The following is a 21,308-nucleotide window of genomic DNA, read 5'->3' on the forward strand; positions in this document are numbered from 1 at the left end:
CACTCCTTATCCTAGAGGAGATCTCAGTTCCACTGGGAGCGGGCTTTGCCTGCAGAAAGTTTGCTCACTGGAAGGTTAGGAAAGGATTTGGTAATTTTGAGGGTGGTGTGAGGACAGCATGCATTAATGATGACCCTGAGGCTGAGGAGCAGAACACCATTAGCCCATCAGAAAGAGCAGGCAATATCTGAGTGACAGTGGCATAAGAGAAAAACATCTTTGTTTCCCCAGTGGTAGTTTGCCATAAGAGCCCCTTTCTACAGTCTTCCTTGTTTTCTTCTAGGATTCATTTTCTACATCTCCACCCTGAAGAAAGTTAAGTATACAAGCACACAAGAACTAAAATAGCACAATAGGAGACTTACTGGCATTAAGAAGAGAAGGAAAAAAGCTGGAAAATAGTGTACTGTTGAGGGTTTCCTGGAAAGCATCTGGTTGTGCATTTTTATCTTTAATTTCTGAAAAGTCTGTACAAGCCTCAGTGACCCCAGTGACTGCTACTAGAATATCAGACTTTTCTCTGCAGGAATTGTGCTGTATTGTAGCTCCAGTTCTGAACTGCAGGAAAATACAGGGGAGGATATTGAGTGTTTTAACATACAACATGTTGATGTTGGTGCACAGTTGCACATGACAGTGTTCAAATGCACATCACAATCTTCCCATACCTCCAGGATCTGGTAGTAGTGGTAATAACAATGCACTGGTGATGCTGACAATTCCAGTATGCAAAAATCACCATTATGCTCTTTCCTCTAATGCTGGAGGGATTTTCCAGACTGTGTAAGAAATTTCTGTTATAGCAGTCTGGCTGTTTTCAGCTTCTGTCTTACTCACACATTCTGTGTCAATATTAAGCTCTTCCTAGAGTTTGCTCTCAGTTGAAGAGCGGGAAGAACTGTCTTATACTAAATTCCAAGTTAATCTGAACATTTTGGTAAGAACTGCTCTGCTTTGTTTTAAATCAAGGAAATGAAATTTGAAATCATATAAGGTAATTTTTCTGATTAAAACTGCACTCCACTGAGAGGCTGGGAGAGCTCAGAGGTGGAGGTGAGTTCTCTCATTGGCAGCAAGAAGAAATGCCAAGTCCCTGTGACTGGCAGTGAGTTTTCACAGTCCTGATGTGATCAGCTGCTCAGTCAGCATTTAAATCAATGCAGCACATGACTAGGAGATTTTTCCCTTTGTTTTGTGCCTTCTTTTAAGGTGCATTTCAGAGCCCAGTATGAAGCTGTAAGTGCAAACACTTACTTTTCTTGGTTATTAGTAGCATCCTTATGCTTGTAAAAGCAGGTTGTTCCTCTCCCATTGTATTTGTGGATGTTGTGTGGCTCTGGAGGAAGGCACAAGCCCTGTGTGGGGGAGTGCTGGGATGCAGCAGGCAGTGGATGGAGACAAAGGGAAAACCACCATCCACAATGCTGTGAAGTGTAGAAGAAGCTACATGCACCTAACCCCTGACATTTGAGCTATGTGCAGCCTCAGAGGACTTCAGGTCACTTGTCCCAGGAAATCTGCCCAGGAGAGGAAAGGCTGTGTTCTAGTTGATAATCCTATGGCCATTTTCTCTGCAGTTTTAGCTTGCTATTCTCACAATAATGTTTCATATTCCTTGTAGAATTTCTTAACTCACAAATTGGACCTCAGTGTGAAGGGCTCTGCCTGAGACATTACCCAGCATTGGATATTTCAACAGCAAGGGCAAGCAGCACTCCAGCAGGAACTCTAGATCTGAACCACATACTTTAATGGCAACTTTTGGAAGGCATTTCAGCTTTATTACTGCAGGAAAACATCTTCAAAAATTTCCTGATTTACTATTCTATCTTAAGAACAAAGGGAGAAATTTATAGAAGATCAAACGGATAAAAATAGACTGAAAAGACAGCAGATGCTGTTGATACACTGAAGAATTCAGAACCTTACATTTGGTGGCTATTTTGTTTGCTGATACCACAGTTTTAGTGTTAATAAACAACACCAAAGTTGCACATATTGTGAAGCTTTTTTTATCTCTTGTTTCTTGTGACAAGTACAAATAACTCCATTTTGAGTTCCTTGCTTTACATTTTGTCATCAGAAAAATTAATGATGGTGTTGTCTGAGTTTTTTTTCACTTCTCAGTTTGTGTTCTTAATTGTGAGATGAGAGATGGGGAAGGACCATCCATATGAAACTTCTGGCTGTGATTCTTTAAGACTTGATGCAACAGAGTATTGACCAAAGCCAAGTTTCTTGGCCTGAGCATCAGTGTGCAATTATTCAAGCATTCAAATAATGAATCTCTTCCTTCATCTGTTTGGAGTCAGAACTCTCAGCCAGCTGAATCATTATTTAGCATTCTTTGCTACCAGTAAAAGCTTTAATAGCTAAACAGCAAAATTAAATTCTGAATAGAGACTTTCCCCCCTTTCTTTCCCCCTTCTTTTCCTCACAGTGTTTTCCTGAGATGTTAAGGATGAAAAAGTTTAAAAATGTTTTGAATTCTTCATCCCTTAATTTTTTATGAGTTGTCTGATCAGGTTAGTAAAGTACAACAAAAACTGCAAACTCCTTCCAAGGGAATGAGTGCTCTTTCCTAGGAAAGAGAAGCTCTTTGGTCATCCATAAGGACAGATATTACACTGAACATATAGAGATTAATTTGCTTGATTCCTCCTGCTCCGTGAATTATTTCAGGGAAGTCTGTGTGTAGTTGGTTTTCCTTACAAAATTTTTTGGAGCGATCACATCCTTTCTCCATCCATCTCTTTGTAATGTCAACTTGCTGCTTATTTTCAACCAAAATAACTCCAGGTTTCAAGATGCTAAAGACATTAACTTTGTGTGTTTTTTGTAAAGACAGGTGATCACATAGAGCAAAGATGGATTGTTGGCTCACGAGCTCAGCCCTTATTTGGTGCTGGAGAATTTCCTCACATTTCCAGCCAGCGTGATCGCCCCTGTCAGAAGCTGGGAGAGAAATATGCTGTCCTAATAGTTTTGGTAGTGATCCAGAAATCTGAATGTCATTTGAACAGGACTTGGTTTTGAACATGAAAGTGGATATTTTTCATTTTTTCACCATTGTAAGCAAACAGTGTCACCTAACCCTGAATTGCTAAGGGGAAGTCATCTCTTTTAGTTTTGAGCTGTGTGTTTGCCAGCATGCATCCCTCTATTCCAGAATCAACTCTCCTTCATTCATGGCAGCAGGAGCTTTGACTGGCAAATAATTAGATCCAAAGTGCACCTTCTTAGGTGGTTCTGCCCTCCCTTGTGCTGCACTAGATTCAGCTTAGTGTTGAGATGAATGAATACCAGACTTCTAACAGGTGTTTTTCTTGCCTTTTGTAATGCTGTCCCTTCCTCCTTCATTTCTTTCTTGATGCTTGGAGAACACTTTTCTTCTTGTCTGTGTATGAGGCTGTAAATTATTAGTACTAAATTATTTTGATGTATTAACAGGGCCCTAGAGTCTGTTAGGCTGAGTTAACCTCTTTACTCCTTAACATCAGCAAGTAAAAAAAAGGTCTTTTTTTAATCTAAATTACCTGCCTACTCTTTACTTGAAGATGCAAAAGTTATTTCCTTTACCATTTTTTCATTGTGAAAGTAGAATTCATCTCTCTCTCCCTCTGACCTCTGTAGCATCTTTCCTCCTGGGAAGAGGAAAAAAAGCAGAAAGTATCTCTGCATCATTGTTTTTTTCCTTTTTTTCCTTCTCCTTTTTGTGACTGCTACAGTAATGTAGTGACCCATATTATATCCAGTGTCAGCTCCCAGTCAAATAGAATTAACTCTTTTTTTCAAAACCATCTCACAGAAAATTTAAGTGATTACAGAGTTTTACCCCCCTGAAAGGACTAGACATGCTGCACTTTCTGTTTAATGTGCTAAACATTATCTTGTTTTACTTTGCTTTTTAAAGGAATGAGAAGCTACCCTAGCACAGTCATCACTTTGATCCTCTAATGATCATGAATGTTGTAGAAAGGATCTCTGTCATTTAACCTTGCTAACATGTATTTTACCTCTGAGATAACATTAATTAGTACTTTCTAGTAGCTGTGAGTTTGCTTCATAGTGAAATTTTGTGTAAATTAAAATGTAGCAACTGCATGATGTACTTGGTATTATGATTAGGCTGTGAGTCAGCTCGTCGCACCTGAGAGGGGATCTTTTCCTGGTGCTGGTTCTCCATCACTGCACTCACCTGTGCTTCTGAGGCAGTGCTGCTGAAGGCTCTGTTAGCCAGGTCAGACAGCCATACCCTCCCTGCCTGTCAGGATGCCTTTGATTCAGCCAGCCACAGGACACACACTCACTGTGTATGCTGCTTTCTGCTGGGTCCCAGGGCTGCTGGTTTACACAGCCAGCTGTTTGTGCTGCCCCCAACGCTCAGGAACACATCCTTTACAGTTCTGTGTGTCTGCATACCCTAGCTGCATGCTCTGTTTAGATCCTTTTATTTTTCCTTGGCTCCATATGATCAGATAGATACAGGACATGGCCTTCATAGGCCACGAGATAAAGGATTCAGCCGAGCATGAAGAGATGTCCTGGCTGCATCTTGTTAGGAGGAGCTGCCTGTGTGTGCTCAGAGTGGGTTATGTAACTGTCCTGGATGTGCAGCATCCCTGCCTGTGCCAGCCTGCCAGGCAGCACTCAGGGAAGCACGCACACTTCTCTGCAGCCCCACTTCCAGCACAGTGTTACACCCATTAGAGGAGCAAATTGAGCAGGCAAAATTAACGGTGGAACTGAAATGAAGGTGCTTGCCAGGCTTTCAGGGTTTGCTGATAATGTTCAGAAATAAGTAATGCTGGCCTCTCATAATTGTTGTATGAGATCTGCAGATATAATGGTTTTGTTTATTTTTCTATGGCTCCTACAAGGCCGGTGGAGTTGAGGTATGAATCCGTATCACTACAGGCTCCTAAACAACCACAGCTGGATTGAATTGCTAAGATTCAGTAAAATTGCATAAGTTCAAGCCTTAGGAAAAAGTTGTGATCTGAGGCACAATCATGTCATCTTAAAACTCTAACAACAATTTGACTTTTGTCTTCACTGTGTGTATGTTGAGATATCAGGCATATCAGTAATTCACGTGTGAGATTGAACACAGCTTCCCTTTGCTTTCGTGCTCCCAGAGAAACAAACTGTGTTATGATTTAGCAAATTGGGCATAATTCACTCTGTGAGCAAACCAAAAATGGAATTCATGAAAGACAGACATATGCATATTTATTTTCGTGTTGTTTTCTTCCACAGAATGATATCACACCGTTGCACGTTGCCTCAAAAAGGGGAAATGCAAATATGGTCAAACTCCTACTTGATCGAGGAGCTAAAATTGATGCCAAAACAAGGGTAAGCTCAAGTGTGAGTGCTGTGAGTGACTGTGTGGAATGACTGGCTCTGACCTGTGTGTTGCTGTAGAGCTTAAATCATTCATATTCCCAGGAGGCTGCTACAGCTGCACTGCATTTATTTTTAATGAAATTATTGCAGCAGGACACTAACCTTTTACATCTCTTACAGCAGTGTGTGAAGCACCAAGGATGGCAAAGCCCAGAGCCAACCATTTTCCATGTTCCCTTTCCAGTGTTTAATTAGGAGCTGCTTTTATCTACTCAGTAGTAGAGGTGATTGTACAGGAACGTGCTGAAAGACGAGAATTCAAGTCAGATATTTCAGAATTTGAATTCTGCAGCAGGGTAACTTTGAGCTGCAGTGTGTGTTTGCCTTTCACTATCCACGGGCAGTGTCACAGAGTGTGGTGTGGCTGGTGGTTCTCCTGCAGCTCAGCCTCTGTGTGGGATTTGTCAGCACGTGGTTTGGGCACAGGGATGGTTTCCAGCAGGCTGACACCTAACTCAGTGCCCTCAGTGACTGAGAAACTCAATGCATGTGGTTATGTCTAACTGCTGTAGTTAAAACCCAGCCCAGCCAAGGATACTTTACTTACTTACACAGAAGCAAAAAAAAAAAAAAAAAAAAAAAAAAAAAAAAAGAGAGAAGGAAAATGTTCAAATGTTTGGAAGTAAATCTGGAGCTAGTGGTGCTGTGCAAAGTAACTCTGAAGAGCTGTCCCTGTAACTTTCTGACAATTATAATTTTCTTGACATAATAATTTAGCACCTCTACCTTTTCCATTTTGAATTCATCTGTATAAGTTCTACCATTCAGAATCATTCTAAGCAAAAGAAATGAAAAACCTAAGAATAGTATTCAGAGGTTTTTGTTTGGTTATTGTAGTCTCTGAGATTTCCTGCAGTGCTTGTTAGGCACATTTGTGGTTTTTTCTCTGTCGAATTCAGAAACTGGGTCAATTTATTTTGTCATCTCTTCGTTCTCTCCACATGTTCTTCCTTATTGCTTCTATTTTACCTTTAGTAGCCAATGTTTTATTTCTAAAATGTTTAAGTTCTCTTCTAGCTGGGCAACATGGAAGAGATGACTTCTCATGGGTAACGTGGACAGTGGGTACAGCTTCTGGACTGAAATTCCAGCCTCCTGTGTGCCACATAGGGGTACCAGGCTGAGGGGTGTGCTTCTGCCTTGTGGTGGGGAGGGACGCTGTTTGGTGGTGTGTAACAGACGTGCATTTGGTCAGAGCATGGAGAAGGGGACTTGGTGGGGCATTAGTTGCTTCCCTCTGCAAGTATTTGTATGGCCCACTGCAGTCCAGATCAGTAGGGACCAGTACTTTAAATAGTTGGAGTCAAGTTAGTTCTTTAAGTTAGGAAAATTCGTGCTCTGCTTCATTTCCTCTGTCACAAGCTCGGGGTCAGGCCCTGGGATAATTTATGTAACTAAAAATACAGGCTGGGACGGAAACAGGATCTAGGAAGAGGGCAGAAGCATTAACAGCTCCTGAGTCTGGCACAGCTTCCCACTGAGGCAAAAGGCAGCGATGAGCGTGGCTCACGAAGCGCTGGTTTGTTTTTTCTGGCTCCCCCAGAGACTGCCTGCTTCCCCAAACACCCATCCTCTGCAGAGGTCGGGAGGGATGTGCACAGCTCCTCTGCTCGTGCTGGACGTGTGCCACTCGCGGCTGCGGGGACCGGCACTGGCAGGGGCAGCTGTCCCGGCTGTCGGGGCTGGGTGAGGCTGCGCTCCCGGCGCTCTGGCCGCTCCGGGCAGAGCTCGGGGCGCGCTGTGCCGGGCTGACCTGGGCTCTGCTGAGCTGTGCCGGGCTGACCTGGGCTCTGCTGTGCCGGGCTGACCTGGGCTGTGCTGAGCTGTGCCGGGCTGACCTGGGCTCTGCTGTGCCGGGCTGACCTGGGCTCTGCTGAGCTGTGCCGGGCTGACCCGGGCTCTGCTGTGCAGGGCTGACCCGGGCTCTGCTGTGCCGGGCTGACCTGGGCTCTGCTGAGCTGTGCCGGGCTGACCCGGGCTGTGCTGTGCCGGGTTGCGCTGTGCTGATCCAGGCTGCGCTGTGCCGGGCTGCGCTCCCGGCGGCTCCCGGAGCCCCGCACCCTGCGGGACCACCAAAGGAAGCAGCACCGGCAGGGCTCACAAATCGGTACCAAAAGCCAGAGAAGCTGAGAGGTGTGCCGGGTGAAAAAAGGGCATTGTTTCAGGAGTGCCTGCCCGGTTCTCATATTCAATAGCAAAGATTAATTGCTCTGAGCTGGCGCAACACACGTTCCTGCTCTCTCCTGTTGTTCCAACCTGACCCAATGTTGTTTTCCAAGGCTGAACAATTAAGATAGGTCAACTTTGTAGATATTCCCTTTTTTTTTTTTTAATCACTATTTTTCTTTTCAATGTCCCGGATACAGAATGGCCCTACAAAAACACAGGGTGACAAAGGCTCTGGTCATGTCCTTTACAACAGCATCACCACTGCTGAATGCATTGAAAGGCAAAGAGCAGCTGAGGCTGTCTTTTCTGATACACGTGTCAAGCCCTGCTTATCAGCTGGATGCCCAGGCAGAGCCCAGCCTTGTGTGTTCTGTGAGGGGCAGGTGCTGAATGCACACACAGCTTGATAACAGGTGGGATTTGCATGTGAAAATAAGTGAGTCTCCTAGTGCCATATTTATAAATGTGAGACCTCTCTCTATTTTTCCTATTTTTTCAAGAGATTAAGAGAATTTTTATATGTAAGAGATAAGCAATTATTTTTTTCCTGTGAGGATAGTTTTTTTTTTTTGTCTTGGGCATTATGGCATTATTTAATTTAAAGATTGATTATTGAAGACAAAATACTTCCTTAAATGTGGATGGCAAAGGTTCTGTACCCTTATGAAAGGATTAAAAAGAAATCTTGAAATTTCTGGTTTCTCAGGGGGAGAAACCCTTAGACCTTTGTTTCTCCTGTTTCATGTCTGTATTTCACCTTTAAATGAGAATGCAGAACACACTGGTTTGTGTTGTTGACCATACACTAACAGAGCCAGGATTTGCTGCTCTGACTCTTAGATGGGACAGATTTATCTATTCAGCTGGCATTTTGTGGTTTGTTCCTGCAATCCATTCTCTATATGGGATACTGGAATACTCTGCACATAATGCTTTTTTTTATTGATCACAAAACAAATAGTTTTATAGATAAATTAATGAAAAACCCTTCCTGAGCAATAAGTAAGTTGAGGTAATGATTTCCTTTCCTTAGTCATTTACATGAGCATTTGTGTTTGCTGCTGACAGATGGTCCAGGAAACTGCAGTGCTGAAGTACTGCACAAAAGGTTAACATGAAGGGCTAACTCCTTATCCTGTTTCAATTACTGTAAAAGTAATCCAGGAGCTCCCACTTTCTCTGGGTTCATTAGGACTGGGATTTGATGAGCACCATTATACTCTTACACACCTGCACATTTTAGTTGGGACTTGAGAGAACATGTGAGACACATCCCAAAAATTATGTTCAAACTATTTTGAGACTCAGGCTTTTTTTTTTTTTTCCATTTTAGTTCACGCTGTGTTGCGTTGTTTAATATAACCAGCTGCTCATCCTCCCTCTGTTTTCTTTTTTTGTGTGTGAGATATCTAGCAACTGGTATTTGAGGCTGGTACTGAATTCTTAAGGGTACCCCTTAAGAGCTATGTGCTGCCAGGACATCTTTAATCATTCTGGTTTTTAGCCAAGATTCTGGGCAAAGGCCTGTTAATGCCTCATGTAACATGTTTACTGAATGTTGCCCTAATTATGTTTTTTCTGTCTTCCAGAAAAGACTTTCTAATTAAATTTTACTTTTTAGAGTTGATTAAATTAGCTTGATTTGCTTTGGCTGTCTAATACTGTATATGCCAAAGTGAATTTGTGTCTGAAGCAGGCAGCAAGTAAGTTTTAGCCTGGATTAACAGTAAGTGTTTATAATCTTCATTCTACTGATTTTGCAGCTGAACAACAGGCCCAGCACTCATATCTGCATGAAAACATGTGGGATATGCTCTTTGAAGATGCATCTGATCATGCATATGCTGCTCCAGAAAAACCACATATATTAAGATATGAAATAGCTGCAGTGGCATCTGAACGTGCTTTGCTCGTGCAGGGAGAGCAAACCTTGCTTGTTGCCCTCCTGCCCAGAAGGGGCAGTTTGCAATAGTTTGCCAGTGAAGAATTCAGGAGACCTGGAGCATGGAGTGGGACAGAGCCCTGCTGGGCTGAGGGTGTGCATGGAGAGTCACTCAGCAGGAAAATCCTGGAGGCAGCAGTAATGGCCCCCCTGGGAATGTGTGCTCTTACCACTGGCCCAGGGGACAGGAGTGCCTGCTGCTCCTGCCAAGGCTGTGGACAGGCTCTGGGAGCTGGCTCACACTCTGACAAGCTCTTGCTGAATATTTACATCACATTTCAGTTTTATTGTGCTTGGTTTCATTGCTCTCAGACTGGGTTAAAGGCTGATGTGAGAGCAGTGTCACTGAGGCTGCTGTGGCTTTGGGAGACAGCCCAGAGCATGCCACGATGCAAGGGCAATCCTGGGTGAGCATTGACAGGGAAGAGGTGGCTGGGGAGCACAGGGAGGCTGCTCTGTGCTGGCCCCATGCTGCTCAGGGGTCCCTTAAAGCCATGCATGGTGTCAAGGAAACACACAGCAGCAGGAAGGCTCAGTCTCAGGACAGTTTGGAGTCCAGTGTAACAAAATCAGAGAGCTACACAGGTACCTGAGTGTCAACAGGGACCAGAAACAATGCTTAGGTCTCATTTGTGTGTGTGTGTGTTTAAAATAAAAGCAAAAGCAGGCAGCAGCCCCAGAGATGGGTGTGCAATGCTAATGGGAAGCTTGTACCTAATCATAGCTCCTCCTATTGTCCTCTTGGCTTTGCTGAAGCTGCTCTCAGGCTCTCTGGAGGGATAGATAATACAGATGATATGATTTATCATGTCAGTGCATACTTACAGGGTCCTTAATCTGCAGATTATTGTCATAATCGTTTGTAATGGTTTTTCTGAGCCATTGCAGACTCATATTAAGGCAAGTTTGCTTCCTAATACATGTAATATATTTTATGCTTCACATAGTATAGTCTATGTGAACAGTAAATAAGCAGCTAGGAAAATCTCCTGACAAAGTCAGTGAAGTCTTGCTGAGCTCACAGCAGTCTGTTTTAATCTTAGAATCTCTTTTTAAAAAACAAGTCTTTCTGATCTGCAGAATTTCAGATTGCCCTTGCACATTTCTTTCCCTGCTCTCAGTGCCATGTACCAATTAAGTAAACCAGTGAATAGTGTCTTCAGAAACTACAAAAAAACCCCGAACATCTGTGCAGCTAAATTATCTGCCTTGGAGTGTTTGCTCTTTGCAGAGGGAGACCTGACATCATGTGAGCAATAGCTATAGATCAGCTGTCCCAACACACCCCCGTGCATTGTCCTGTTGTGTCACACGTGGTGCCTCTGCTGGTAGTGACTGCTGTGTGGCCCAGAATGAGGTTCAGCTCTGTGGCCCAGAATGAGGTCCAGCTGGCCAAGCATGGCCACTTGCTCCTCCTGAGCCACAGAAGCCTTGTCAGCCAGAAATGCCCACAGAGGGGTGAGTGCAGTGCTCTGGGAGCACTGGAAGGGTCTGGCCTGGTACAGGAAGATGACCAAATGTGTCTCATTGTCTGTGAGCTAACCATGGTATGTTGGTGAAATGGCTTGGGGAGGTGTTGAATCTGGAAAATGGTCCCTAACTTTGGTGCCTGATCTCCTTGAGTGTCTGTCTGATGTACCTGCAGAATGTGATAATTACAGGAAGTAAAAGGAGTGAACAATCTAATGTACATGGTGATCTTCAGCTCTTGCCTACAGGTCTGTAGTTACCTAGCCTTGCTGGGTTTGGTTTTCCTTCCCATACAGGTTTTCCCCTTTTTTGTAGGTGATATTTTCATATCAAATGTTTGGGTCTGCTCAGTACATGAAATGCCCTCACCCATGGGAGCTACTGGTATAAGAAATATGCATTACCCATTTTAAACACTTGTGAAGCTATGGCAAAACATGTGCAACTCAGCTGAAAAATGCCTAATTTGTGGGTTTTGGTATCTTTTCTCTTTGTCTTTACTTAAGTGTTTTGAGCAATACATCTTGAATTTCTGTAGTATCATTTTAACATGATGCACTTCCCAGTACTTCATGGGCTGAAATAGCAGGAAGAAGCAGAAATTACAATATAATTTACTTGAGAGGTGTCAGTAAGAACATTGTGGGACAAGCTGCATTCATCTTGAGGGAAAAAATGACTCCCTGAGTTAAGGGAGATAAGTCTGAACCAAAATATTTTTTTCATCTATGTCAAAAATATATTCCTTACTTTAAGTGAAAGAACAGGTGCAATGAGAACCATACAGGTTTTAAATGAAGGTAGCAGGAAATGTTTATCATGAAAATTCCTACCTGTTATCTTCCATAGGTTTATCAGGAGTGAGCAAAATGTAGAAGCAGGAGCATGTAAGGCTCTCTGAACCATGTCCTCCCTCTCCCTGGCTGCCTTCCACACTTTGCAGGGCTTTACCTGATATTCCAGGAGAATGTGGTTTAGGAATTACCAAGAAAGAATATTATAATTCCACATGAAAAGTATTATTAAAGAGGTACCTAATAATACTTGCTGTCATACAGAAGTGGAGGGGGAGTGCATGTGTGTGAAGAGAGTATGTGAGAAGGAATTTTAGATAATCCCTTGTATAAAAATGGTGTGACATACATATTCTAGACAATACAACAATATGTGTTTTAAGAGTAGTGGAAGACACCAGAGAAAAGCCCCTTCCTTTGTGATTTATAAATGGAAAAGCCAAAGTTTCTGAAAACTTTGACATCATTATTTGCAATAGGATGTTGACTATTGCTAAGCAAACTATTCCAAAAGGGGTATGGGCAGTGTGCCTTGACTCTAGGCCAGTCATTCAGCTGGGGGTCACATAAGCACAGTCTGCACAGCAAGACAGAAGAGAATCCAACATACTTCCATCAGCTGGGGTTAAGATGCTTTACTCATCTGCTGCACACTTGTCAAAATCAGTGTAATAAAAAAGTCTGAGGAGGGTTTTTTTTTACTCTCAGACTGAGTATCCACTGGCTCCGATGCATACTGACAAATGAGAGACCCAGTTTTCTCCAAGGCATGCAGGCCAAAAGCACCTGAAGTGCAATCTCATCTTTTTTTGCATGTGCAGTGAAGGCCTGGAAGGAGCCCATTGCATGAACACCAATGTGCTATGACTATTTACACATTTGGAAAATCAGAGCCAGGATGGGCTCAGTTGGTTTGAGCAAACAAAGGTTCAAGTGTTCATCTGCAGAAGAGCAGTGCCTTGCAGGAATCAATGAGCCTCCTGGGACATCACAGGCCTCTTCAAAAGTGTGCAAGACTTTGGCATGTCTGACCCTAATCAGTTATAACTCTGTATCCCACAGGATGGGCTGACCCCCCTCCACTGTGGAGCAAGAAGTGGCCATGAACAGGTTGTAGAAATGCTGCTGGATCGTGGTGCCCCTATTCTTTCCAAAACCAAGGTAACTGATCCTCTTTCCTGGTGGGATAATCCTTGTACCTTTTTTTCTTTTTCCTAATGTAATTCTGTATGTCTCATATATTTAAGGGTTTGGCAAGAACTTTCCTATTTCTTAGTTATTTAAAGTAACTGTGTGGGAGCTCTCCAAAGTGAATGCCGTATGTAGAGCACGTCTGCATATGTAAAATGTGTTAAATCCAGATATACAAGAAAAGATTTCTGTGCCAACCAAAAAGGCTTGAGTGGTAACCCTATCCCTCAGAATTTCAGTAGCTGAAGAACTCTGTGTCTATCCTGGAATAAATACACGGTGATTACAATAAATCTTCAGCTTGTACCAATTTACCCTAAGGCTAGAGAGGAGACAAGAGATAAAAATAGAGCAATGTCCCTTTGCAGAGACAGCTCATATTTCCTAAGGACTTAGCCTGATTATCAGATTCTCTCCTTTCTGTCTCTCTACAGTTAATCATGCAAAATTCTTCCTGGTAATTTCGAATCACCTGTGCCAGGGTGCACAGATTGCTTTAGACCCAAGGGCTGGCATTAAAGGAAGCACTTGCCAGAACTCTGCTGGCAGTGGTCTCTGCTGTGCTGTTACTGCTGATTTCAAACCTCAGAGCAGCAGCCTGCTTTGCACCACTGCAATCCATGGCTTCCCCACTCAGGGATGACATTTGGGCTGTGCAGTTTGTTGAGGTTCTTTCCAAAGATAACCTTCCACTACATGGTTTTTTTCCTTAGTCTGTAACCAATGTGTTTCAGCAACATTTCTGTTCTGTTGTTATTTCTTTTCTCTCTCTGTCATCCTGTCCTATTCTGTCTCAGCACCCTTCTATATTCTGCTTTTCTCCTCCCTCTTTTTTCCCCCCTTTACTGGATTATATTTAGCATTTGTTTGGGGAGGTTGGCACCAGCTTTCCTCTGCTCAGTGAGTCACTGGCAAGGGCTGTCATGGGTAATCTGACAGACAGTTTTCACCCATCCTCTGCATGTGGAATTTCCATGGGCTCCCACAGCCCTAGCTTGCAAACTCCATGAGCAGGGGAGAACCACAAGGGGCTGTCTAGGAACCCCTTGGGCCCCATCTGCCACTCTTGGAGCCTAGAGCTCACACTCCAGGGAGAAAGGCTCTTCCACCCTCTTGGGAAGCTCTTTTTATCACTTAAAGGGGAAAAAAAAAAAACAACAACAAACCCAAACCACCACCAAAACAAACCCACAAAACCCTCAACCAAACAAAAAACCCACAACAACAAACCAAACCAAAGAACACCCACATACAGTTACACCCTATTTCTTCAATTTCCACCACTGTAAAGGAAAACCTCTCCTGAGGAATCACATTTCTTTGTTGAGTGGATGTTGTATTTTCAGGTGTTAGCCCTAAACTCAAGCTGCTGTTCAAGGACTGTAGGTTTTGAATTTGCTGCTCTTCCTGAGCAGACTCACGGAGCCTAGCCCAGAGTTCACTAGGCAAAATCAGGCAGATTCCATGGGATAGTGGGTTAGAAATTGCCTAAGGCTGAGGGACAGAGTGGATGTTGATCTGCAGAGGCTTATACAAACAACTTCTGCAAAATAAGAGCCTCCTCTGGAAGAGGGAAAGCTGTGTTAAAGAGTGAAGAGAAGAAAGTGCAGAGTTTCCTGCATTTCCTTCTGATGTGTTAATTTTACACTTTCAAAAGGTGAGCTAGGAAGTAGCTGTACCTCTGAATGGCATAAATGAATTCATTCATTTGGCACTAAACTGCAGTACTGTCCTCTGCAGAAATAAGTGGCTCCATTCTCTTCAAATTAAGTCATATATTATGGGAAATAGGACACATCTTTGAAAGAATTTGAACTTCACAAAGTTTTCTCATGTTATATAAAACTCTTTCAGAATAATAACCAGGCTGCAGTTTGATAGCTATTTCCTGCTAGAGATGGTTTAGTGTAGTGCTGACCCTTTTTTGCACTGGAAGAACCTTAGATTTATTTCCAGGGAAGGTGGTGACCTAATGGATTATATGGGGGTTTCTACAGGCAAAATGAAAAGGGAATTCTAGTCCTGAACACACCAATGATTTTGGATGTAAGAAATTACATCCCTGTCAATAAATGTCCATCTTTTTTAATTATTGGTTTTCCAGACTTCTTTGGCTCTTTTTCTTTTTTCTCATCCTAGAGTTAATGGCCCTTTCCCAGATTAAAGCTCTTTGACACAGTTACAAAATAAGCTCAGGAATTTTATGTTTACCTAGTCAGACAGATGATACTTCATTTCACCTCTATTGTCCTGTTTTGTTCTGAGGTTTTTTTATTTGGTTGTTTTAAGGTATGGTGTGACCTTATGGTCCTTAATGGTCAATATCTTTGATTAATCTTGAACTTCTTTCCCTTTAATATTTTCTTGGACATCTTTAAAGAAACAGTAATGTAAGAGTATTTATAAAGTGGCTCCATCCAAAAGTACCAAATCACTTTCTTAGGGTCAATTTTGGGTTGTCTCTCACAAGGAGGAAATGGGCCTGGAGAACACTCTTACATGTGATATTTTTATTTTGAATGGGGCATTGAAATATTGACTTGTGTAAGGTTATAGAGGTTATCAACTGCAACAGAACTAAGCCTGGTTTAGGGTCTAACAAAAGACAATCTTCCAATTTTATTTCTGTCTTTTTTATCTTCTTTAGCATCCCGTCTTGTCTCTTACTTTTCTGCATAAGGTCTGGCTAGATGCTGCACTTCTCTTGTCCATGACAGATTTTTATCAAGTATTTTCGTGATTTTCCAAATTGGCTCTGTTTCTTCTTCCTTTCTTTTCCATCCATGTCAGGGCTCTGTTTCTTCATTTCTTTTCCATCCATATCAGTCTTTTTTGGTACAAGTCTCTCCTATTTGGGAATCCCATATCAACTTTTCAATCTCTTACCCCATTAATAAGCGTGGTTTATTGGCTGTTGCTGTGAAGAATGACACTTTTCCCCCAAAGGATCTTTCTTATAAAAATGGAGCAGGATGTTTAAAGTTTCATGATTTTTTTTTACTCTCACCTCTAAAGCATCATCAGTTATAAACTGTTACCACGAGGACTTGGTGACCAAGGAAAATTAATCTGTTTTTGTTCTACTGTTAACTCCACTAGAAGACAGTGAAAACATTTAAAATGCCTTGCTAGTAGCAAACTTCCATGCAGATAATTGCTGTAGTAGCCTTTGGGAATGGGAGAGAGGCTTATCCAAGCCAACATAAATCACAAGTGAGATGCCCATGAGATAATCTTACTTGAAGGATGTTACTGTGTCCCTGTGTCTCAGCACTGCCAGTAAACTGCTCTCCAGCTCTGACAGGATTCACCTGTTTGCTTTCACCATCCTGCTTCCATCTCGATTTAAAGTCTTGTTCCACGGCCTATTTCCACCTTTCTTTCGAGCCCTGGCTGTTATCACATGGCCGAGGGAAGGGTTTTTTTCAGAGCCCGAGGTCCCGGCTGGTTTTGCCTTTGCTGGCTGCGGTCACATGAGGGCACTGTGTCTGTGAGCAAAGGTTTGTGTTTCCCGATGCAGACACAGTGTACTGGCAGTCACTTACAGCTTATAAACTATTGTGTGCTGCTACAAGAATAGATTCTGCACTCAAAACTAATTTTGGCATCAGAAGAATGGAGTAAAAAAAGCCCCTACAGCTGGAAGGAGGAGCTATGTACCACTGCTAACAAAGGCTCTTTCATTCTGGCATATATTTTTAATCTTTCATCATGAAATAGTATCAGTCCTTTCAATTTTTGAGAATTTTCTCTCATGGTTTTATTCTGGAAATATAATCTATTTTGGCAGCTTGTTCACTTTTTTTTAAACGCGGCAAGAAACAATTCACTGAGTCTCAGGTGTTTCCCTGGTGGAACAGCTTTGCCACTGCTGCTGGTAGGTCACAGCATGGAGGTTTTAGAGACTTCTGGCGTTTTACCAATGTGTTCTGGGAAGAGTGGCCTCCAGAGCTGGATAATGTGGTGTGAGCATGTGTACAACCCAAATTGAGGAAAACATGAAGGGATGAAGGAAGGCTGTAGTGTTCACTGAGTGATGCTCTGACTGTGCTGTCATGCTGGTTTGTACAGGCCACGTTTAGAGTGGTGAGTTTAACTCAGCTTTAAAAACCAGCAGATTTCCTGGCTGGGGTGTTAAGAGTCACAAAGTGCTATTCCTCATGTCACTCATGTAAATTGAGCAGCTTGTCTGAGATGTGCTGGCAGAAGGAAGCCAAGTTTAGAGTATGGCTGGTATGTTATGGTTTTTCAGTGTGGGGCTGCCTATAAACCCTAACCAAACAATCTCCAAATTCTGGAGTAAGAACCCCCATCCTTACACTGAACATGTTAAGGTTTTTTTTTTGGGTTCTCTCCGGACTTGTAAAATTCTTCATCAACAAACACTTCAGGAACAAGGCGGAGGAGTTTCCCTTCTCTGAGCATCCTGTAACCCATCCTGCTGGGTCTCTCTGTTGGCAGAATGGTTTGTCTCCATTGCACATGGCAACACAAGGGGATCATCTAAACTGTGTTCAGCTCCTGATCCAGCACAACGTGCCTGTGGACGATGTCACCAATGACTACCTGACCGCGCTGCATGTCGCTGCCCACTGTGGCCACTACAAAGTCGCCAAGGTTCTCTTGGACAAGAAAGCTAATCCTAATGCCAAAGCACTGGTGAGTACACAGCAGGGCACCATTCACAGCCAAACATTCCTGCAGACTTGGGCTGGGACTTCCTGGGAGTTGTTTTGTGCCTGCTGATGGCTGACAGAGAGGATGTGCTGTTATTGCCACAGCCCAAGAACAAACGCTCGAGGTTCAAAGTGTTAATAATGTACCCTTCAGTCAGAGAACACCTTTGCTTGCAGACAGGCAGCAGTGATTTATGAGTTTCTAGTGTAACTAGAGCACTTGTGCCTCCTGGTAGGTTTTTATGATTATGAGTAGATGAAACAGCTGCAGATGTAACTGCTGTAGTTTTTGGTATGGAGAGAATCCTTATTTTCCAAGTGTTTGTACACAGAAAATAATCAGTGGTGTTTAAAACTGAGGGAATTTTTGTAAGTTCTCAGTGATGTGAAACAGTGAAAGGCAGGAATGAGTTACATAATGAGTATTTGTGGCATTCTATGTCAATGGAGTCATGGGCCTTTCTACTTTAGAAACAACTTCAGCAGCAAAATACATTAGTGCAGTTAAACTGCATTCAAACAGAATACATTAATGCCTTTATGTTCAAATTGCAATCTCAGTCCATTCTATTTAAAATGTCTCTTTTGTTTGTTCTTCAAGAACTGTTCCAAACAAATTTACATTCTGACATGAACTGGGTTGATTGGTCTCAGCCTGATGCTAACTCATTTGACTCCTGAAATGTTATGTGAGCTCCCAAATCCCTCATGAGCCAGGTGGGATTGACTCTCTTGAAGGCAGCACAGGCTCCACAGATTTCCTTCTCTCCTTTCCCCTGTGCTTTTTGTGGCAGACCAGCCTGTATTCAGGTGTCTGTGGTCAAGCTGTTACAATATATGAAGCACACCTGAGCTCACCCTGGACATTGTGCACTGCCAAGGAGAGGGGTGAGAGCTGCTACACTGGAACAGACAATGACATGGACCTCACATCATGAAAACAATATTCTTTACCATAGGGCAGGTAAAAAAGGATGTTTTTGATCAGATCTGAGGGACCAGCTCTGCCAGTTGTTTTCAGAATGTTCTGCAAAGGCTCTTTTGTACCCAGCAGCTTCAGCACTCACTGCTCTGATGTTGCTGTACCAGTTGTGGATGTTCTGGACAGCCTTTTTTCCAGATTTACTTTTTTTCTGTGGTATCATCTCACACTAAATAAGATGATAGTTCTAATGTTGACCCCACTGCACACATCTTTTTTAAAGGAAGGGGGTGAAATAATTCTAGTTGCAGTAAGATGACAGGGAATTAATGGAAAAAAAAAAAAAACCCAAAAAAACCCCAAACAAAACAAGTAGTAAAAATAGTTTAGAAGATGTAAATTCCAGAGCCTGTAAAATGTAAAGTGCTTTTTTTACCTGCAGTTGTAAAAGGTTAAAAGAAAACCAACCAAAAAAACCCACCCCAAATTCCCCAAAAACTCCAGCAGAAAGCCCTCGCCAGTTCAAAGTGAATATGGTAAGCAAAAAGGAAGGGTTTGACAGTTTTGCTTGAATTGAAATTATTTTTAAAAATAAATTATTATTGTAGGGGGCAATATATATTTCATAATTAGAACTGGATATATGAAATAGATCTTTATCTTATAAATTTTTACTTACATGAAAAATGTAGTTATGCCAAAATAAATTTGGGAGCTGTTCATTTAAAATGGAAGAATGTATTTTGTGAATTCCATCCTCAGTTCAATTTTTTAATTACATGAGGGCATCCAAAAGTGTGTCCTTTCTCATTTCCAGAATGGTTTTACACCTCTTCACATTGCCTGCAAGAAGAACAGAATAAAAGTAATGGAACTTCTTCTAAAGCACGGTGCATCAATTCAAGCTGTAACTGAGGTAAGAAAGGGTCTTTCCATGCTTGCCTTTGCTTTTCTTACTGAATTCATTGCCCCTGGATTGGTTAATATTTCAGTATTTCTGGAAGAGCTTGGACCAATTAAGTCAACAATTATTTTCAACTCGATATTATGAAATAATAAAACTGAACAATAAAGTCAGCTGCCCTGATGAATCACAGACAACTGATATATGTTGGGATTACAGTGAGAATAACAAGTGAAATAAAACAAAAATAACTTGCTAAAATCTACCATTTCTGCCAATTTTATTTCTGTAATTTAAGGCCTTAAGGATGAAATGTGCTCTGTTACAGAAATCAAGGTGAAGACTATGCTTCACTCAAGTCCTGTTTCAAAAGGTGGTTTGATTCAGACCTTTTTTTGTCTTTGCACAAAGAAGTTCTATTCTTCCACCGTCATGGGACATCACAGATCAGCTAGACAGAAATCAATATGCTGTCACTTCAGTCAGCATGAGATAGCCTGCACCCAGTTCTTGGAACAATTCTGAGATGAATTAATTCCTATGGGAATTTTTATCCCCATGTATGTATATTGTACCAAGTTAGGAGAGGAGCAAAGATCACATATATGAATGTGTGACCACTGTGGAATGGGCCATGTTAGGAAATGACAGGGAATTCCATGGATTAAACAAGGTGCAATGGGGAATAGTTCATCTCCACAAAATGGAGTTTAATTTAATGTGTGTGGGGTTGTTCTAAATATTCAGCAGCAAACCATGCAGATCCCTTCCTGGCTTGCTTGAGGAAGAAGAGTCTGCCCTGCCTACAGTTCATGCAGCTCCAGACTGGCATTTAAAAACTCTTAAAAGCATTTACTAAATTGTTTGAAACAGGTAAAACAATTTACACACTCGGCCAGTTATTCTGCCTTGCTGTTCATGTTTGCTCTTCTGCATGAGAAAGGAAGATAAGTGCTTTCCTCACTTCTGCCCTCTGGGACTGGTATATATCTGTGAGGAAGCTGCCTAAATCATGGGCATTTCCAGAGATCCACTGAGCTTTCTCCTGCCCTTGGTAGCAAAAGGTCCTTCTGAAGGCTCTGGCTGACTGTTGGTACAGCTGTGCAGAAGCAGCTGTGAGGAGGCTGTAGGGTGATTCCACGTGGGGAAATATTAACTACTGATTGGATTTTTAAAGGAAAATCCTTGAGGTCATGCCTTGCTGAATGATTGCTCCCTTTTTTCCCCTCTCCCTCTCTTTCTCTCCAGTTGGGCTTTCATATCTTGTGTTAGGGCAGTGGTGCAGATTCATGATGGTGATCTTTTCTACACAACCTGAATGTTTCAGAAAGCCTTGCCTTGGTACCAGGAATGCTTCTATATGGTTTTTTTTCATGTTCCAAGACAATATTTAGCAAATGCCTACTTAATCTTGCTTAGCTATGGTTGATTTTGTTGTTGAAGAGCTACTGAATTTCTAGAACATTTATATATTTGCTCATGAACCACACTCATAGGTGTTCCCAGCCCTGTGTGCCCTTTAATTTAAGCACATGTATATGCTTTTAAGAAGATAAAACCCTCTCAGAAGATCCAGCTGCTGGGTTTACTCGCTTTAGAAAAATTCATGTTTTCCCCATGAAACTCTTGTAAACATATGTGGAAATAAGCATTTTAATTGGACTTTGGTCTGTTTTTCAGTCGGGCCTAACTCCAATCCATGTTGCTGCCTTCATGGGACATGTAAATATTGTATCACAGCTAATGCATCATGGAGCATCCCCCAACACGACCAATGTGGTGAGTCATGGGATTCCTTTCAGCAAGGCAGGACTGGGAATGAATGTGTGAT

General features: G+C 42.2%; 1 protein-coding gene across 4 annotated transcripts in view; it reads left to right on the forward strand.

Moving 5' to 3' along the window:
- ANK3 (ankyrin 3) overlaps window positions 1-21,308 on the forward strand; it is a 339,095-nt gene that overhangs the window by 216,241 nt on the left and 101,546 nt on the right. For all 4 annotated transcript variants that reach the window (XM_050975984.1, XM_050975977.1, XM_050975979.1 and 1 more), the window contains exons 8-12: window positions 5,260-5,358; window positions 12,847-12,945; window positions 17,437-17,634; window positions 19,391-19,489; window positions 21,158-21,256. In XM_050975984.1, the coding sequence (XP_050831941.1) occupies window positions 5,260-5,358; window positions 12,847-12,945; window positions 17,437-17,634; window positions 19,391-19,489; window positions 21,158-21,256 (594 nt within the window). The remainder of the gene's footprint in view (window positions 1-5,259; window positions 5,359-12,846; window positions 12,946-17,436; window positions 17,635-19,390; window positions 19,490-21,157; window positions 21,257-21,308) is intronic.

The sequence above is a fragment of the Serinus canaria genome, chromosome 6, assembly GCF_022539315.1.
Source record: "Serinus canaria isolate serCan28SL12 chromosome 6, serCan2020, whole genome shotgun sequence".
NCBI lineage: Eukaryota > Metazoa > Chordata > Aves > Passeriformes > Fringillidae > Serinus > Serinus canaria.